The following is a 22,514-nucleotide window of genomic DNA, read 5'->3' as shown; positions in this document are numbered from 1 at the left end:
ACCATTGTTACTAATAAAAAAATGTTAAATTTTATTTTAAATTACAGCGGCTTCATTTCAATTTTTTTAAGGAAAATTTCTAGGCCTGCAACTTACAAATGCCTTTTGACCTATGGTTTAGACTTAAAAGTTTTGCACACAGCATATAAAATATAATAATTGTTTTTGTTAGACTCTCAAATAAATCTAAGGCGTTTTAAAATAAATATGATAAGCTACTTAGTTATCGCGTTTAATCTTAGCTTTTTGCATAACCGTTCTTACTTAACAATTATACATATAGTTTAACACTACTTTTAATAATTTTACTTTTGAACCTATTTCGGTTCGTATATCATTATGTTTTTTCTCCTACGAGAACTTAAAAGATAATAGTTTTCTGAAGCTGGTAACTTGTACGAGCAAAAGCGTAATCAATTGCTTCCAAAAACTCGTGAATTGTTTTTTTCTTATCAAGCACAACTTAAAAAAACTATAACAACTTGTTTGTAGTATATAAGTTTAGCAGATACAAATTTTGCAATTGTTTTTTTTTTTACTTTTTAAACATTTTCTTAGTTTAGTTTCTATTTAATTTTCTTTATTATGATGGTAAAAGCTTAGTCTTAAGTCGAATCTAAGAACCTTATGTTTGAATTGTAGTTCTTATTTTAATTTAGACCTTAACTAATATTATTACTACAATTCTACTTTATGTTCAATGTTATTTTCTGTTAAGCTTTGTTTAAAAATTTTAAACACTCGAGAAGGTAATCGTTTTTGTTTGTATGTTGCATTAAAAATTTAACCTGAATTTAAATGTAAACTACTCTAATTTTGTTAGTGATTCTTTTTCTGTCTTACGCATTTATTTAAGTCCATATTTTTTTTTACTCAACAAAATTGTACAAACAAAAAAAGTACAAGTTAATCGTTAAAATGTTTTGCATGCATATGAAAAAAAAGAACTTTGTTTTTTTTTAAGCAAAACGTTTTTTGTTTTTTTTGTTCGTTATTAAAATAAACTATTCCAACAATACTAATAAATTTGTTTTTTATTAGCACTTTAAAAGCTTTCTTCAAATTGTTTTACTAAATTACGTAGCATTTAATACATAATTAATTTTGTAAGCTTGTATTCTATTTACATTACAAGCAACTTATAACTTTAGCATTTCAACTACAAAAATATCCGGATCCGGTCGGAACCTAATTTAAGAAAAATATTTTGATTTGGATCCCGACGGATCAAAAACTTGTTGGTTCAAAAGATCACTAGTTTGAAGTAAAAAGCAAAAAAAGTCATATGTAGTATTTTCGAACAACTGAACTAAATAAAGTGCCTTACCCATCAAAGAATAAATTGTTCAACATCTGAACCACTTACAGTAAACGTTGCCGTGCCGATCCCTATTTTGAACTAACATCGATCTTTATTTGTTATTTAAATCTTCTAGTATTTTTTAATGACAGCATAGCTAATGTTTTGAACAGTGAATAAATAGTTTTAAATATAGTAAACAACTAATAAAATAATTTTGTTTGTATGAGAAATGACTAGAATTATGAAGTATTTGCTTAAGAGAATTTTGTACAAAAGGAAGTGAACTATTCTGTTTTAAAATTTTAAGGGGTTGTTAAAAATTCAGTTATAATTAATTTTTAGTAGTTCTATTCATCCTAATTAAACAGATTACATTAAACTATATGATAAAGCATATTATTTTCTTAACTTCCTACCAAACAGCAGTTTTTTTAGCTTTAAAATTTTTTCATTTTTGAGGCTGGGTGTTTCTAAGGCTGAAAAGACTTTGGTCTTTCTACCTATCTTCTATAAATTTCCCTATTACATAAACTTTCCCTGTAACTAATGTTTATTTTTAACTCAAACAAAGTTTTTAGTAATTACCATGATGCATGATTGCATGGGTTGCTACTTTAGCTGGAAACCTGGAAAAACATGGAACTTAACAATTTAGGCAAAAAAAAACCTGGAATTTTGAACAAAAATTACTATAATACCTGAAAAAACCTGGAATTTTAAACAGTTTTTACATGCTAAGTAGAAAAATTTTAATTTGACAGAAAAAAATCTACCATATAGATAAAATTTTTTTGCCATTATCAAAATTTATTTCCTAAAAAAAAAAACACATTTTAAGTAGCTTTACAGTATCTTTTTAATGTTTTTATACTATTCAACACATTTTTTTTACCTTTAAATAACTTTAAACTAAATATAGTCCCCAAAATAAGTACTTTTAAAAACCTGGAAATATTTTTGAAAAACAAGTGGCAACCCTGATGATGTAACATCAATATCAAGCTTAAATTGTGTAATTAGTCTTATATTCATAGTTATATTTTCTAACAACTTTTTCAACCATAACATAAGTAAAACAAATAAATCACTTTTGATAAAATACAAAAACAAGTCTAAAGAATATCAATTAGCTGTTAAAAAATACAACTTTGAATATGTAAACAAATTCTGCAAAAACCCAAATTTAAAAAAGTTTTATAGCTACGTTAAATCTAACTAAACTTGAGTTAAATAATTCCATACATCTCTTATATGATAATGATAAAAACAAAACAGTAACCTCAGATTTTGAAATAGCCACACTTTTTAACATAAATTTTCAAAAAGTTTTTAAAAAAGATGAGAGTTACCAGTTTTTTAAGCTACCCCAAAAGAATTGTAGTAAAATACAAAGTTTTTTCATAACCTATGAAGACATTAACCACCTAAAAGATAAAATCATTAGAACGCCAGAAAACATTCCACCCTATTATATCAAGCATGTTATCCAATCAAAAATTTTCCAATATTATTAATATATAATTACTTTCTAGAACTATCTGATGTTCCAAAACAATGGAAAACATCTTTTATTATTCCAGTGCACAAGAAAGGTATATATACACGATGCGTTAAATTACAAACCAATATCTCTAACATGTGGCTTTTCAAGAGTTTATGAACATATTGTATCTGTAAAAATTCTCAATCACCTCTTTGATAACAAATTATTAACTAACAAACAGTTTGGTTTTGTCCCAAACCGCTCATCAACCATTCAACTGTTAACATGCTCACATTCTTGGTTAGTTCCTTATCTCAAAAATGAATTTACTATAGTAGTTTATACGGATATTCAAAAAGCTTTTGATTCAGTATCACACAAAAGATTATTAAAATTTTTAAATCAGTATGGGCTACATGAAAACTTAATTGATTGGTTTTATAACTTTTTAAATAATAGATCACAAAGATTACTCATCAATAATACGCTTTCTGACTCATTAACAATCTACAGTGGAGTACCACAAGGTGGTGTAGTTGGTCTCCTTCTTTTTTTAATTTATATTAATGATATTTGTTCAAACATTGATATTAAAAGTGAGTTAAGCTTATTTGCAGATGATGCCAAAATCTTTAGTCAGTCAAATACTTCATTACAACTATCTTTAGATAATATTTACATATGGTTAAAAACAAGAAAGCTAAACTTAAATCCTAGCAAATGTAAAATTCTAACCATTAACAAAAAAAATCTTCTCCAACTGACCTCTTAATCAATAACACCAAAATACCAGAAGTTAAAGTTTTTAAACATTTAGGAATTTATATTTCCAAAAATTTAAAATGGAATGAACATATCAACTATTTATATAAGGTTGCACAAACTTCATGTTATCAAATATTAAAAAGTTTTAAAACGAATTCTGCTTCAATTCTGATAAAACTATTTAAAACATACGTTCGCCCTAAACTTGAGTTTAGTACCCAAATTTGGTCCCCCATTTAAAAAAGGACATTAATAAAATTGAATCTGTGCAAAGGAGTTTTACCCGTCATATTTGTAGTTGTTGCAACATATCTTACACATCATATAATGATAGAATGATTAAATTTGGCTTGGAATCACTGGAATATAGAAGATGGGAATTTGATCTATTAACTTTTTACAAAATTATAATGGCAAATATAAAAGTTTTTTTAACCAGTTTTTTAGTTTTTCCAAAATTAATATCAACTAGAAGGAAATAAATTGAAAAAAAAATTTAAGCTAAAAAGCTAAAAAGATTTGATTTAAATACAATAAATACCAGTAAAATCCACTGATTTTCCACTATAAACAAAAGAAAAAAATATTTTTTCCCTAAGCCTCCCCCCTACAAACTATTAGTTTACTTTTATTTATTTTGTAATTATGAATTTTGTTTTATAAGCAATGATTTTAAACAAACTTCTTTAATGTGTGTATAAAGTTGAATTTTTTGATTTAATTATTTTAAATTTAGTTCATTTGTATATCATATTGTGTTTAACTTGTGTTTTCATTTAAATTATGTTTTTGTAAATACATATAATTTATCTTAAAGTGTTGAATATAAGTTTATTTCTTTTTCTCTTTTTGTTTTCCTGTTTAAGTGGCACAGGTTTTGATGCCTGAGTCCAACATTGCACAATAAACAATATAATAATAATACTTTTATGTTAAAAACATTGATTTTTAGCCTAAAATAAAATTTATAAATAATGAACTGCCTAATATGTTTAGTCTAAAAAGATACTTAGTTGTTTTAAACAAGCTATTTAAACACATAAATATAAATAAATTTATTTATTTCCCTTATAAGTTGAGAGATATTACCTAAAAATTTGAGTTTCAAGTTAAGCAAATTAAAAAAGTAAATCTTGAAAAACCTAGAATTTGAGAATTTAGGCAAAGAAAACCTGAAAATTTTTACTATTTAAAAAAACCTTGAATTTTGAACAATTTTTACATTGAAGTAGTGAAGTTTAGATAAGATGCAAAGTATGTATAATATATAATAAAATGATATAAAACATAACAACCATAGAAATAAATAACCATTTTATAATATTGATTCAGGTAGAAAATAAAAATTAAAGTTATATTGTTGTTATTGAAATCATAACAGATTATATAAATTAAATCAGATCTAGAGGGTTTAATTGATAGCAGGAACAAATCAACTGCCTTTTTTATTTCTACCAACTAAACTCATGGTTCATGTTAAAAAACAAAGAATAGTTCCCTGTTTAAGGAAATTCAAGTGTTGCAAATTTGTTCAAGCTACCTTCCTGGTTGGTTGGATTAGAATAAGATGTAAAATAAAAGCATCAGTTTGGTTTTAATAGCTATGTGTTTGAAATTACAGTTAATTTTATCTTGCTTCATTTTAAGAAAAATGTTTCTTTGATATGTGTGTTTAACTGAGCCTAATTACTACTAATACTTACTAGTTATTATTGTTATCAATTATTTGTATCCAAGTTTTTGACTTAATCATGGAAAATTTTTTTTTTTATAAAATTTACCTTGGATCTCAAATTAAAGCTTAAAGTATCAATTGTAAGTCAGTGTTAATGAATTTTAAAAAAATAATAAAATTTCATCTATTTTGTAAATAGATTTGGATAAAAACCTATGAACCAAAACATTTTTATCATGAACTTTCATTAATGTTTAAAAACTTTACTATTGAGTTAAAAACAAATTTCACAGAGTAATCTTTCCAAGAAGAAAATTAATTTTTCTAAATTTTATCATTTTCAGAAACACAATCACATTGTTTTACGTCAATGCAGATTTTTAAAATGTAAATCTGTAATATAATAATAATAGTAAAAATGACAAATAATGTGAAATTTATGTGAGTTAATTATGTGCTGAGAAAATTAAAATTTAAAAATAAAAACTTAAGATAATTATTAGTGCCATAAAACCTTTAAAAAAATATAAGCTATAAACAGGTAAACACAAACAATTGCACTATACTGTATAGTGAGGCATTGAAATTAAGTAGATTTAAAAAAATAAACATAAAAATAAAAATTATAGAGTTGGAAATTAAATTGACATGAAACACCTTTTTTCTATGGTTAAAAACAAAAAAACAAAACACATTGAAAATTTATCTCCTACAATTCTTGAGCATCTTTTCCAAAGTTGTTCAGTCTAATGCTTATGAAGTTTTAGAAATCTGTCAAAAAATAAAAAACTTATTAAAAGCATAGGGGAAAAATATTTTTTTTTTCACAATTTGATCTAATATTGTTGAGTTTGAACTGAGCTAATGCCTTTACACACAATTTTAAGATTACAATTTTTTTTTGAGATATAACTGGTCAAAGTCAGAGGCCAAATTAGGTTCCTTATGGGAGGTACAAACTAAAAAGGCAGAAAAAGACTATTTCACTAAAAATCTATCTTCTACGATTTTAGAGATAATTGTCTCAAACTTTCAGAAATGTTCTTTGCAATACTTGAAACATTCTATCTAAAAAAATTAAAAAAAATTTAAAATAAAAAAATTAAAACAAAAATAAACCAAAAAAACTGTTTAACCTTTTTAGTTTACGACTTCATAAGGAACCTATTGTGGTCTCTGACTTTGACTGCTATATCTCAAAAATCATTTTGAACTTTAAGAATATGTAAAAAAGTTTGTAGCTTTCTTAAAATTAAACAAAATTATTTCAAATTGTGAAAAAAATGATTTAGCCCCTATGCTTTTATAAATCTTTTTTTTTTCTGACAGATTTCCTAAACTTAATAAGTTTAAGACTGAACAAATTTTGAAACTATTTTCAAGAATTGTAGGAAGAGCTAAGTTTTCAATGAGTTTTTTTTTTGTCTTTTTATCTTGCACCATTCATAAGAAATCTACTAACTCTCAAACTTTGACTACTTATATACTAAAAACTCATCAAACTTAAACAAATAACGCTAGTAGCAACTGGTAATTAAATGTTAATTTAAATTAAATAACATGACAAAACATTTATTCTTTAAAACAAGTATAATAAACAATGTGGAAGCTTTAAAGTGCTAATTGAGTTTGTAGCATTGCTAGTTGTAAAACATTTGACTAATTTTGTACATGCAGTTTTAATTTTTTGGTAAAACTGTTAGGTTTTGGGTTAGTGTTAGATAAGGTGTTTGGGTAAGGTTTAAAAAGTGGTATAAAAAATTAGAAAAATAAATAAACAAATTTACTCTAGCGTATCAGTAAAAAAACTGCAAGTAAATAAAGCAGTAACAAACACATTGAAAACTTCCAGCAGTTTTTCATTATTTTTGTTTTTCATCAATATGTTTGATATTCTAATATTGACTTATTATTTTTGTAATTTTTTACCCTTTTTCCACCTGTTTCAAAAAAAAAAAAAAAAGAGTTTGGACAAAAAATTAAAAAAGTTCATAGACATTTTTATAAATTTCATATTAACACCAGTTGAATTTTTTGCTTTAGTAGTTATAAAATTTTGAAATAATCAAGGTTTTTGTAATTTGTTTGTGAGATACAATTTGATCGTGTGTACTTTTCAGCCCACTTAAAATTTGAAAGTTGGAATAAAAATCAGGTTTTTTATTTCAAAACTTATGATAAGTTTTTTGTTTTCTAAAATCTCAGACTAATTTTTATAGTTTATTTTATTCATTTATGTTTTTTTAGACAATTCTATCTATCCTTATGCTATTGTTACGTTTCTAATAAGAAGTATTTAAGCTTAGTAAGTAGAATTTTTTTTTGGTTTCTGGATTACAATACTTTTAAAAATTTTTATCACAAATTCAGGCTAGTTTAAAGTAACTCAGCAGGCTGTTTTTACTTTTGCTTTAAGAGTGGTCAACTTCATTCAAATATAAAGTATGTTTATTAATTATTTTTTAATACTTTTAGTTATAAAGTAGTTTTTTGCTGTCACCCTCATTACAGTTCCAATTGAAAGATAACTTTAAAGTTATTGTTAACTTGCTGTTTTTAAAATGATGTATTAGCATTTTTTGCTTGCTAAAATGCAAACTGCCTGTTCTTATTGTAGTAATTAAATATCAACCTAATTTGAAAGTGATATATCCTTTTTTCATTGATAGAGCATGATTTTTTTTTTCTCTTAAATAACTCAAAATAAGATAAAACTTTACGGTTTAAAACCATTTTGTGAACTTTTATTGAATACATGAAATACCAACATTTATTTTTTTTATTAGTTTAGTATCACTGAATTTGATATGTGATCTAAAGTTATCTAAATGGTAAGTTTTTTAACCTAAAAATTTAAATTTAATATTACTGATAATACTTGTGATTATTATTTTATGAAAAGCTTTCCGTGTTATGCAAAGTATTTTAAAATCTGAAGATTAATAAGAATACAATAAAATATAACTTTGCTATTATTATTTCATTTTATATGCAATTAGTTGTAGTCATAAGTACTGAGTTATCATATGATTTTTTGGTAATTACCTAGGATGATGTTGCACCAATATCAAGCTGAAATTATATTATATTTGATGTCTTTTTTAACCATAATTTTAGGCCAAAAATTTATACTTTACAAATACAAAAATAAAATTATACTTAACTTAATCATAATCTAAAAAAACTTATAAAATAAATAGCTTCAATTTTACAATAGTTTATATTAATTATGATATTGTAAGATAAAATCGATTAAATATTTCAATTTTTAATAAGTAAATTAAAATATTAATAAACTTAATATGACTCGTTTAAAACAAAGTATCATTTTAGATTAAACTTATTAAGCTAAAAAGTTTAATTTTAAGTCTAAAATTGTTGATATAAAGAGACATCGAATGTAGTATAATATCTACCTGATATTGGTGCAACATCATCCTAGGTAATTACCTTTTTTTTTTTAAATATTTTGTAAATAACTAATTAAAAAAAATTTATACTAATTAAATACAATACTCTTATGTTGTGAAGTAATTATTTTTTTTGTTTCTTTTCTATATAAATTTTGTTATTTATCTTTTCATAATATAGATCTTAAAAATTACATCTTTGTTAGGTTTATAGCTTTTAGCATTGCTTTTTTCTTTTTTTTTTTGTTAAATTTTTTTTTATTAGTGTTTAGAATTGTGCATAATGACTTACTTTGTTATTGAAATGTAGGTTTTGATTAACTTTTTTTTTTGAAAACTTCTAATCTTATTTTTTGATGCCAATATTTTTATAGTAGTGTTGTATTTCTTTTTTGGGTAGCTGTCAAATTTGCACAAGAGGACCAAATTGCACAATGATAAAATTGCACAAAGGGTCACTTTTGCAAAAGCAGAAAATTTTGCATGGAGATATTTTTACACGGATTGAATTTTTTAAAATTTTTAGTTTATAATTGTTTTATTAATTTTAATTAGTTTTTCTTTAGTTTATCTATTGTTATTATTCTTTTTTTTTACTATCACTATTACCCCTAACCCTCAATTGGTTTTTTTTTTATTAATATTTTTACTTGTTATTTTTTTTTTACTATCACTGTTTTACCTAACCCTCACCCTTGGTCAGTAACTTTTTTTTTGTTTTTATAATAATAATCTGTTAGTTTTGTTTTTCTGTATTTTCTAGTTTTTACTCTTGTGCAAAAATGACCCTCTGTGCAAAATTGACCCTTGGTGCAAAAATGTCTTTGTGCAATTTTGTCCCCTCCTACAAATTTATCTTAGTGCAATTTTGACCCGTTCCCTTTATTTAGCTAATATTTATACAAATGACTTAGAAAATTCTTTTTACATGGTTGCAAAAAACCAGAAGTCCTGGAAAAACCTGGAATTTGACAATTTAGGCAAAATAAGCCTAAAATCCTTGAATTTGAGAAATTTGAAAAAAAAACCTGGAGTTTTAAACAAAAATCACTAAGAAGTCTGGAACTTAACACTATTTTTGCATGAACATTAATAAATTTTATATCAGATTTGAATAAATCAATTATAAAGAATTTTATTTTTGTATTAATAATTTTTTTTATTAAAAAATACATTTAAAGTAGATTTACTGTATCTTTTCATTGTTGTTGTACTATTTAATACAGTTTTTTAACTGAAAAACCCTGCTATATGTTTTTAAGTCTTATTATATTGCACTTGACACTATCATTTTATGTATCTGAATAAATTTATATGTATATAATACTGTAATAAGAACTAATCTTTATATGGTTAAACATTTTTTTTTCTAAAGTTCAAGTTGATAACAGCTTATCAAAGTTAATTTATTTCAACAGAATCTAAAATTTACTGCCAAATTTAATACACAATGAACGAAACTGTATTGAGCACAGAAGAAGCAAATTTCAAGATAAATACTCCAGTAAATCACATTACAGGATATGCCGCTCTGGGTTGCAATTTTGCAGCTTCTGTCAGCACCCAAGGTATGACCTACCCTCTTAACAAGCTCGTATTCAGGCAAAAGCTGTCTGGACAGACTGCCAGGGAAGCCTACCAACTACTGGTCAAAGAAGGAACTAAAAACTTGTACAGAGGTTTCACTGCCCCCATTCTGCAAAGAAGTGCCTCAATGTCATTGAGCTTTGGTTCCTACCTTGACATTGAGGATATAGTGAGAGTGCAAACTGGTCTGAGTCTTAATTCTTCGGCCGTAGCAGCAAGTATCATAGCTGGGACATTGGAAGCCAGTTTCACGCCTTTCACCAGGGTTCAAAATGCCATGATGGACCCTAAATTCAATGCCAAGTTTTCTTCCCCGTCACATTTTATCAATCATGTTTTAAAGCACTATAGTTTGGCCGAATTCTACAGGGGACTTTCAGTCACAGCTTACAGGAACTCACTGAGAGTGGGATTATTCTACAACTTCAGGGAGCCGATCAAGAAAAAGATAAAGTTTTCAAAGGGAGAGTGCAGCGGAGTGAGCGACATGATCTACAACTTTCTCACCGGATCAGTCATCGGGGCTTTCAGCAGCACGCTGATCTACCCAATAAACGTGGCGAAAGTGCGCATGCAGTCCAACTTGGGCACCGAGTTCCACTCGTTCACTTCCACGATGAAGCTCATCTGCCGGGAGAGGAACTACTCGATCACAAAGATCTACAGGGGAGTGCAGATGAACGTGCTGCGGTCGATGCTGGGGTGGGGAATCTTCAACGTCCTGTCCAGCTACTTCATCGATGCTTACTTGAAACTCAAGCACAAATAGTTCCAAGGATTTTTTTTCTAAATAACTTTCTCTAATAGGTAATTTTGAATAGTGCAAAAATTTATTTATTGATTTTCCTTTTGTATACGTTTTGTTTTATACTATGTTTATATTGACTATTTGAAGTTGTCTGTTTTGTAGTTTCCATTGTTATACGTATATGTGTTTTTTTAATTTATTGATCCACAAAATAGCTTATTAGTAACAATCTTATAAAGTAAACATAGTTATGATGAAATTTAAAAGAGGATTAATGTGTTTTAAACTATGCTAAACAAATATCCAGTTTTATATTAAACATCTATTTTTTCATATTAAAAGTAAATACAATAATTAAGTAATTTGAAGTAAGGCACAGTCTAATAAAACAAAAAAAAAACTTGATATTTAATTATTTTTAAAATAATACTTCTCACTGATAATAGAGTGTTCTTTATTTTTTAACTATAGTAAAAGAGTTATGTATCTAAAAAAACCTAGCATCAAATCATGAGAACATCTTGAAATTAGTTTTCCTTACAAAAATTGATATGATAGTTTTTGTCCTTTTGTGTTTTTTAAGTTCTTAAGTTTTTTTGGATACGACAAACAAAAAACTATTGATACAAAAAACTTAACACTTTTTTAAGTTAAGTTTTTTTATTAAATATTTGCTTGGTGTAAAAATCACTGTTTTATAATATATGAAGCTTTCTTTATTACTATATTTGTTTATTATATATCTAATTGTTTTAAGAAATAATTATAGACATATATAAGTAGTTAATTGTGTATGGTGTAAGTAAAAGGTATTTTATTAAAAGGGTATTGTTTACTAATTATGCACAACTTTAAGTTTTTATAACAAAATTATTTTGTTTTTAAGTATTTAATACAAAATAGGTAACTCAACCTTGCTAATAACCTTTTAATTTTTTAAACTCTTGATATAGCAATTTTTTTTTCAGCTCTCTATTTAATTTAAGTTGTATGGCTAAATGTTTTAATCGATAACAACATGATTTGACTAACATGTTTTGCATAGAAAGTTAAAGAATCGTTAAATTTCATTTGTAAAGACAAATATTTAACTTAAATATAAAAAAATCTTTTAATGTAACAAGGTTGCCAAAAAACTTAAAACCTAGAAATATTTCGAATTTGACAACTTGGAGTTTGAGAAATTTTGTAAAAAAACTGGAAAAACCTGGCATTTTTTACATGTTAATTAGTAAGATTTCAATTTGACTCAAAAAATATATCATATACACGAATTTTCTGTCATCATCAAACATTTTTTTATTAAGAAAACACATTAAAAGTAGCTTAAGAGAATCTATTTTTTATACTATGTAACACATTTTTTTACCTTAAACTTAAATTTAAACTATAAATGGACCCAAAAATGTGAACATTCAAAAACCTGGACGAAATTTTGAAAACCCGGAGAAAATTTTCCAAATACATTTGGTAACCCTGTATCAAAAATAAAAGTGTAATAGGGTTGCCAAAAAACCTGGAGTTTTGACAATTTAAGCAAAAAAAGTCCTTGAAATCGAAAAACTTTGAAAAAAAAAACTTGGAAACCTTAAATTTTTAGCCAGTTTTACATATAAAGTAACAAAACTTTATGAGATAGAAAAAAAACTAACATAAAGTTATAAAAGTTTTATATAATTTTTTATAGTTAAAAGACACAATTAAATCAGCTTTACAGCATTTTTCAATGTTGTATTTATATTGAAAAACGTTTTTTTAACTTTAGTTTATTTTGTATTGAAAATGGACCAAAAAACTTGTTTTTTTAAAAACCTGGAAAAAATTTACAAAAACTATAACTTACAAAAAGCCCATGACAAACATGATATAAGTAAATTAAATACTTTAAACAAAACTTCTAGAGATTAAAATTTTCCTTTTGATTATAGTCTTAAACCTATGTATACTATGTTGAACGTCTTGTCAAACTCAATAAAAAAAAATTCATATAAATTTAAGCATCAGATTATCTAATTACAAAACTCTTTATATAAAACAGTGAGATGTATATGTTTATAAGGTACAAAGGTATTTTTCAATAAGCATCAAGTAATCATTTAACTTTAAGAGCTTTTTACTTTTAAAATTATTAACAGTGTTTTTACTACAGCTTATTTCTTTTTACAAATAGCATGATGTTGATGTACAAACAACATGTAGACTAATAAAACAATGAGTCTTAAAACCATAGTTCTTTAATAGATATAAATAAATTCCGAAATAAATAAAAGAAGAAGTCTTTCAACATGCTTGCTTAATAGTGATGCAATTTTTTTTTTGTGAAACTTTCATTAGTAGTTGTACAAAACCATGCTCTGATATGAAATGCCCTACTTAAAGTAAAAACTAAGTATTTGTTATGATTTAAGTCTAAGGGTTTTTGACATTTATAAACATTTAACAGAAAATTATTATTGTAAAAAATAGGGTGTTGATGCCTGTTTTAGATTTGATTAATCTAATTTGACTTTCATTAAAGACTCATGTCATTATACCTACGAAGTGTTAGGTCCAAAATTAGTACTATTATAAAAGTTTTAACATGTTATGTAGTGCTAGAACATTATATTAACTCATATTTTTGTTAATATACTATAAGATTTTCTAAAATAGTAAATATACTTATTTTTCTGTTTATTTTGAGAGGTTATTTAACTAACAAGATTTCTTGTCGACAAAAAAAAAACTTACAGTTTTTTGTACTCAGTAACTGATAATACAGTCTTTAAAGGTCTAAGAGCAATGAAAACGAATTGTAGTTATGTGCAGTTTGTTATAGTGACCGGATCCGGAAGCCCACGAATTTTACAGGTTGAGAACAAAACTTTTGATTTAAGCCTTTTTCTAATGAAATTTTTGAAATGTGCCCTTAAATTGGTTTTCAGTACAAATAAGAAATTATTACCAATATTCATTCTATTATAGTTGAAAATTGTGGAATTTTTATAGTAAGATTTATTTTTAATTTTTGACTCTTAAAGGCATATACTTGAAAAGTGCAGCCTGCTACAGGTGTTTTTTGTTAATATAAATCTTAATGCTAACATCTGAAACCTAATCGGAACTAATATACGGTAAGTTATTTCGTGAAAGTTTAGTCTTTACATTTGATTTTGAAAGTTAATTTTAAAACTTGATTGCTATTTGTTTCAATAATTAGGGTTTTTGCTTCTTTACATAGCTTTTAATTTAATACTTAGTGTAGAAAAATTCTTGCAACTACCAATGAAAAATATACAATAAGTTACTTTTCAAGTTAATTTTTAGATTGTAAAATTATCTAACCAATAATGATAGTTTGTTAAACGACAAAAAAACATCGCATAAAATAATTTCGCCACATATACAAAAAACGTTCGGTTATTCAGTCGTAAACCACTTGGTTACACTTAAACGTCTTGTCGAGGACTGTTTAAGAAAGTAATTGATTTTGTTTAATCGAAGTAGGTAATCTTCTTGTACTAAGATAAAAATTTGAAAAATCTGTCTTCACGGTAATCGAAAATTGTGCACACTAAACTAAAATTTATCAAATATGATCACGTAAAGCTCAAAAATCCCCACAAGCACAGTATTTATTTGCAAAATTTCTTTGTTATATGTAGCTTAAACTTCAATGTGCCTAAACAAATTAAAAATGTTTTGCTCTTCTTCAAATGCTTCAAAATATTTTGTTATCTTAAGAATATTTCAGTGTAAGTATTATGCTTAATATTTTTTTCGGATCTTCATTGTAAACTCCAGAAAAGATAGTGTTGGTTTTAAATATCTTTCAAACATGCCTAAGATATTTTTTTGCTCATCATTTTGAAATCAAGAACATCTAAGTGTTAGTTTTAAAATGAATTTCGTGCACACCGTGAAGACTACTGAAATGGAAAGCCGAGTTATCGTTTTTTAAGACTTGAATAATTGCATAATTTTTATCTGTTGTTTATATTTTGTTTAGTAAAAGTTCTTTACAAGAGGTTCAACCTGTTTATTTTAAAGTTTTGGTGTTTAGTTCATAGAATATTAAACTAAAAAAAAAAGACGCTCAAAATATTTGGTCCAAAGACCTGGTGCAGATAACGTATACCTTCTGACGTCTTGTCCAGGGCAAGTTTAAACTTAATTAAGTGTTTTAAACTAATGAGAGTTTTTTTAATTGAGTGCTTTTGCTGTACAGACAAGTTAAATCGTTGTATATTTTCGTATTTTGAGTACAGTAAATGGTAAAGAATCATGTTTTAATTAAGCATTCTTGCTTATAAATTTAGTTTATGCTTACTTTACTTGGTCTGTTAATACAATTTAAAAAAATATCAGTTAGTGTGATTCAATTTATAAATCTGTTGGCAACTGAAATGTACGAAACAGAAAACCTTTTCTATCAACTAGTAAGGCTAAAACTGATAAAATTATTTTTTAATGCTTTAGAACGATGATTCAAAGCTAATTTGACTTTAACGTAATATTTTAATTTTTATCTATATTTAAAAATCTGTAAACTAAATACTTTAAAAAACAAAACCTTAAAAAATTTTCTTTTTTATTTCAAAAATGATGTTAAAAGTAAATTATATCTTACATATCTCTCTAATAATAAAAAACGATAGTCTTGAAAAGTGTAGTTTTTATCTGCTTACAAATTTTAATTTTGTTATAACTAGTGATGTTTATCTTTAAAGTAAATGATATTTTTCTATATATAAAAGATCTTAACTTACCTACAAAAAAATTAAAACAAAAAAATTTACTTGCTCTAAATACATTTCAATATCTTTAGTAGTACTACAGTTAAAGACTATAAATTTTCTTTAACCTAGTTATATTTATAACTTTTAAAAGGTCTAAAGTGGTAGAAACCTTTGAAAACATACACCATAATATCAAGTTTAATATAAACATCTTTCAAGTAGAGGGTTGCTTGTTTGAAATGATAAAAGTAACATTAATATATTTATAAAAAAAATCCCACTCGTTTAATATTAACTGAAACCTTTTTGTAATGACCTTTCTGCTAGTATATATATATTTTTTTATATGTCACGACCTATTTTAGTAAAATAAAGATTTAGTCTCGATTTTTGGTACTTTCTTCTTACAAAAAGAAGTTAAGTATCTTAATAAGTTTTTAAAGAAAATAATATTTGATATGATTTACGTCAAAGTTAATAAGTTACTAGTATGGTAGCTCTTAACAAAAATAAACTAACTATGTACTTCATATATTCATAAATACAAGCTAACAAGTAATCAGGTGATTTAGAAATTTAATCTTGTTATACCTTTCTACTTTTTAAAATTATAACACAAATATTTGTTTCAATTGTTATTCTTGTATAGCCTGTTAGTGATCTAGACGAATTTATAATTGTTTTCAATAAGATTAACGTTATAAAACAAAAAGACTAAAATAATTTTAGTATTAAAAAATTAAGTCTAACTATATAAACAAGTAGAATAGCATGCTTCAAATATCGTTAAAGAGAATAAATAAAATAAATTGCTTTTGTGAAAGTGTAAATGCTTATTACGATACAAGATTAGCTATTGTAGTGAAAAGTACTTTTGTTAGTTTAACAAAAATAAAAGTCTTTTTAAGCAAATTTTGAACCATCAAGTTATAATATTTTGTGGATAACTTTACTAGTTGAGTTGAACTATAAAATATTTTAAGAAAACAATTATTTTAGATAAAAATATATTTTTTCTTCAAACGTACTCAGTTACTTTATTGTAAGTTAGATGAGTATAATATCTACCGAATAAAAACCAAATAAGTCTAACTTACAGTATTAAATTTATGTAAAGTTATTACGGAAACCAAAGCCAAGATTATTTATATAAGAGTTACAACTTTGTTAATGAACAAACCAACGTGTTAATAAAAACATTTCATAAAACTAAGTATTTTTTATAGAGATAAGAAATAGAATTTTGTTTTATTTAAATAAAACTGAGGTTACTTGTACAACAAACGGCACATATAATTCAAATTTGTAAATTAATAAAACTATTTTTTTAATCATAAGACTTTGACAGGTTAAACAGTGATGTTTTTAACGATAGTATGATAATAGATTGTCAATATAAAAATAATTATAAGTTGCCAGTAAACACCAATACGACTTAATTATTTGCACATATTAAGTATAAATTAAACTTATAAATGATTTCTTATTGTATTTCATTAAAAGTAAAACATAAATTGATATAATTTAATTTTATTTCCGTTAACAGAAACATTGTTGTAATGTCAGTTATAGAATAATGATAAATATACAAACTCTTGTTAAATTAATAGTTATTGGTAAAGTTGATCAATTGAAAAACAATTAACTGATGTAGTTGATAGTTTGTGTTTTAGCTTGAAAAAACCTCTACTTTAATTTTAATGGTTTATAGATATCCTACAACACTTTAAAAAAGTTTCTGTAAAAGTATGACGTTTTAACTTTACAGTATGACAGTGAACTAACATTACTAAAGTTCACACATAAAATTGAAGTTGCAACTACTCAAACTCTTAGAAATATATATGTGAGACCATAATTCAAGAAGCAATACACAAATTGAAAAATGTAAACTACAACCGTTGTAGACCTAATTTATAAGGTCTGATAGTAGAAAAAACTTGCAGAAAAATGTTTATTAACCGATAATTTTAAAAGCTACTAAATGTTAAAGCTTGTTTTAGTTATATCGATAAAATTGTTTAGAATTGTGCAAAAAATTGATTAGCTTTTTTTTATTTAATTCGTAAGGATTCTACCGATTTTATTTGTTGAAAAATATTTTGCCTTTTTAGAAATGGTTTCTCAAACATTTTTTCAATAATTACAATTGTCGATACTTGAAATGTCCGAACTTGAATAGTTGTGCACCCGCTTACAATCGTGTTAATTACAAGTTTAATTTCAATTTTTAGTACTTTTGTAGTTTAGTATCTGAAAACTTATTTTCCATAAATTAAAGTTAGATTTTTCAAATTTAGAAAAACTAATGCTTTTAATTGATATTGCATACAACGCTTTTTTACGAAAATGAACTAAATGTAAATCACTTCTACTTTAACTTATACACTGATTAAAGTACTTTTAGAAAGTATTTTTTAATGTTTTATCTTGATCACTGAAGTTTAGAACTTCATAAGTATAGTTAAAAAATAAGTTAAAAAAAAACTTTTCATCAATGTAAATTTTAACAGCTGCAAGGGATGAAAAAATTTGAAAATAAAAACCACAATATATTATTTTGCAATTATGATACTAATTTATATGAAAGACGATAAAATATCATTAAAATACTAATTAAACAATATCTACTTATTTTCGCACTAGTTTATACTTCAAATATTCTATTTTTAATATACTTATATATATGTATATATCTATATATATATATCTTTATATATATATTTATATACACATAATCCTATATTTTATAAATCTACGTATGTAATACACCCACACTTCAGTTAATTAATTAATAGTTGTTATGTTTATTTTATTCATACAATTGCAAGTTTTACCTTCTAAAAGTTTAAGTTACGAAGTGAAAACTACGCCCTTACTTTAATATATTAGAATACAATATATGTTCTCGGTTTACTAGTATGATGTATTTTTACAAACAAAAATGATTATAAATCTTTATATGATTATAAATTTTGTTTCTAATAATAATTTAATCATAATAGATATTGTTTATATTTAGGTTAATAAAAAATTAAATAAATTTAATTATTCTTTTTTTTTTTTTTGTATTTTATATTGTTTTGTGTTTATATTTATCTTTAAAACTGAAAAAAAAACAAGTAAGAACTTTTAATACTAATAACTTCTTCTGATGAAATAATAATTTATATAACAGTCTAAATGTAAAAATTCTACAGTAACTAAGTCAGCTGTATATAGGTTTTGATATTTTAATACAAAATATATATTCTTTTTGCTAACTATAAACACCTCAGAAGCTCTTCAGAAAATTCTTAGAATTAAAATCTCTTCTTCAATGAAATATAAAAAAGACTTGGTTTTATGTTTGTTTTTAATAATATCTAATTTAACATTTCGTTATGTAACTAAACTTTTCTAGTTTAGTTTTTTATTTTAATGAAGTTATTGTTATGTAACAGTATATATTTTTAATTATACAATAACTAAATCAGGTGCCGCTTTTTAATATAAGATAAAAAATGATTTCTTAATAAGTTTACAATGAATGTCTTATAAGAGCTTTTAAAAGGTTTTTTTTATTTGCACAGTATAAAATTAAGAAACAAAACCGTTTACATAAGTAAGGCAGTATCAAGTAACTTTTATGGCTAAAGTTTCGTATTTTCGATATAGTGTGTGACGTTTTTGTTATTTTTTTCTTTTGTATAATCGAAAACAACTTATAAAATCATATATAAGTAGAAGAGGGAAAATAATACTAGTACAGAAAAACAAATCATTTTAACAAACCTACTGTTTGAATATGCTTTTTAAAATCTTTGATGTTAGTTTGAAATTTTTAATAAAATTTTACTATTGCTTACAACCAAAGCTAATTTAGAATGAAATAAAACTTTTCAGGTCATTCTTTGTTTCTATTTAACGGCTTCATGTTTACAAACTGTTGAATCTTGGAGAGCAAAGTAGGTTTTAACCTTATACTTTAAGTACGTGTTTTAGGAAAAATGTAAAACTTCAATAAATTGTAGTATTTAAGAAAATTTTACAATAGAAAGTTTGAAATATTTTATACTTCTAATCATTTTGTATTTGTATTTATAATCTTGTTACAGCAAAACAAAGTTTACTTAAAGGTTTTAAATTTGACGTGTAGTTTTTGCCTAAATTTTGGAAAACAAAAATAGTTTACAAATTTTCTTAAATATAAACAAAATGAATAAAAACTAATTTAATCTTTAGAAAAGATATGAAGTTATCTGAACGAAAACTTAAGACATTTCGAATTATATTGTTAATTAAATATAAGAAATACTTACGTTTAATAACTTTTGGTTTGTATATTATCGTCTATTAAGAATAACAAGTCTAACTACTACAAAAACACTCAGTTTTATAATCAGAAAGTTTTGAAAAATGTTTTAAGATTTTTTTCTTATTTACATACTTCATTTTAGTTAAACTAAACTTAACTTAAATTCATACTTCTAAAGTACTTCTAAAAGTAATTGGTCATGATTTACATAAATGAGTAGTTTCGTAAAGTTTATTAAACTTCACTTATAAACTATAGTTACAAGTCTATCTACATTTTTCAGCGGATTTTACTTGTCAAATTCAAAAATAGTTGCTGGTAATGGTTATTACGATGAACAAGTTAAAGTGAGAGTGTTTTATTTTTATAAATTTACTGCCTAAGTGTTGAAACATACAGGTTATGTGATTTAGTTATTATAATACTTGATCAACAATAATTTTCTATGAAACGTTTATTGCCTTATTATGTTACATATGTTATTCAATCATCACCACTTCTTGCTGATATGACTTATTGCGCATTTAATAAGTATTATAGTACAAGTATTTATTTATCAGACAAATTGTGACGAAATAAGGAGATCTGGTAAATTTTGTCCCTACCACAAGAACTTCAAACCCAATCATCATCAGAACAAGAACTTTTTCCAACTTGGCATCAGAGATCGCAGCACATCTCCTTGGGTCGAACTGTTAGATTTTCTTTTTACGTTTAAAACAATTAAATGTTTTTACAAGCTTTTATTTGTATTTTTGTTTAATGTAAAGCTAGTTTTAAGGTTACATGAGCTGTTAGATTTTTCACCTAAATTTATAGTAAAAACTATATATTTCTAAAAACTTAAACATTTAATAATTACTAGTTTGAAGTTTAAAAAAAACATTGCTTAAAATAATCCTTAAAAATATATATGAGTTTTCGAAAATTGATTTTACTTTTTTTGCAAAACACTTAACTTAGACTACAATTGAATATATTTTTTACTGTTTCAAAGTATGTTAACAGCTGTACGTTATTTTTACTAATAAGTTAAACATAACACAAAGTATTTTTATCTTGTAATTTAACTTGAATAACAAATATAAACTATTTATTTTAAGTAATTTATTTAAGCAAAAATTAAGGTAAATAACTACCTTTGCTCAAATGAAATTATATATTAAACGAATAAAAATACTTGTGTAGTGTACAGCAGTAGGGTAAGAAAAAATTTAAATAAATTCGAGTATTTTAAACTTATTGGTATACACCGTAAATGTTTTATGTTTTAGTAAACTTTTTTGTTTTATGATACCAAACTTTATAATATTTTTTGATAAAAACTTGCAAGTATTCTAATATCTGTTCAGAAAAGCTGTAAATCTTCCTGAATTATTACAACTTAGAAAATTTAAATCCACATTCTCAAAACCAAACGTACTTGACTAACAGTATATCATTTCCCGATTTAAGCAAAACCTGTCTACTAAATAGCTACTTCAACTGAATAAGGTTTTGAAAAGTTTACAAAAAAATAAATTCCATGGCAACAGACAGGAAGTGGTGAACGGGAGATCCCCTATTGTGATAAATTGGGCGTGCTGCGCGTGCCGTCACTGCCTCGTGCGTCACAATAACGGAACCTTCCGTCACGACAGGAGAACTTTCAGCTACCCGGTGATGACGCTGAAGCTCGTCCATGACGTCATCAACGGAGAAAAGATGCCGAGGAAAATGGAGGTTCCGGTCGGTTGCGTGTGCAGTGAACCGAAACTCACCTGATTCTTGACGTCACAATTGTTTTTAAAACGGTTGATATTATGCTTATTATTCACATTATTTTGAAACGTCACAATTGTTTTTAAGTTTTCAAATGTCTTTTGTTAGTATAGAAATTATAGTACTTTAAAAGTTTTAACTGGAGCATTTAAAAAATTACATTTATCTTTTAAGCTTTATCTTAGTTAAATGCACGTAGTAACTTCTTATTCATTTAGTTTTGTTACTTTTACTCGCTTAGTTCGGTTTCTATAAAAAATTTGAAAATTATTTTTATGCAAGCTAATATTAAATTTAAGTCTATTGAGCTTTATTGAATGAAAACAGTAATTTAACAACGTAATAAAAAACTATCACAAAAACAATAAAATTATTTTCTAAAAGGCTGAATAATTTTTTGCTAATGACAATGAGGTCAGAGGATCTTTAAATATTAAAGTTAGATGAAGCAGACTTTATTCATAGTTCATCTGGAATGTTTTTTTTTGTAAATGAAACGATTTAAATATATAACCCAAAAAAATAAGATGAAACGTATTCATTGAAAGTAAAATTTAGTGAAAAGCAATTAAAAACAAAATACAAATATTTTAGACTAAATAAGAATAAAAATATTGTTTGCAAATTCAATGCTCAAAACCAGCTTGAAACAAACAATTGATTCGAGTGATTCATATTACAGTTTGTTATTTACGTTAAATATCATTAGTCATCAACTTTAGCTGTTATGCTCGCTTACTTGTATAAATTTTATTAAGTTACTATTT

At 25.0% G+C, this 22,514-nt stretch overlaps 1 protein-coding gene across 1 annotated transcript; it reads left to right on the top strand.

Annotated features, from left to right (window-relative positions):
- The first annotated feature begins 4,964 nt into the window (after positions 1 to 4,964).
- LOC145843283 (mitochondrial nicotinamide adenine dinucleotide transporter SLC25A51-like) lies at positions 4,965 to 11,174 on the top strand. The gene is made up of 2 exons (XM_082950750.1): positions 4,965 to 5,098; positions 10,055 to 11,174. The coding sequence occupies exon 2, from the start codon at positions 10,087 to 10,089 to the stop codon at positions 10,990 to 10,992; it is 906 nt and encodes a 301-aa protein (XP_082806876.1). The 5' UTR covers positions 4,965 to 5,098; positions 10,055 to 10,086; the 3' UTR covers positions 10,993 to 11,174.
- Positions 11,175 to 22,514: the final 11,340 nt, after the last annotated feature.

Source organism: Thalia democratica, chromosome 1 (genome assembly GCF_965202585.1).
Source record: "Thalia democratica chromosome 1, ktThaDemo2.hap1.1, whole genome shotgun sequence".
NCBI classification, from domain to species: domain Eukaryota; kingdom Metazoa; phylum Chordata; class Thaliacea; order Salpida; family Salpidae; genus Thalia; species Thalia democratica.
This window is presented reverse-complemented; position numbering and strand designations above follow the sequence as displayed.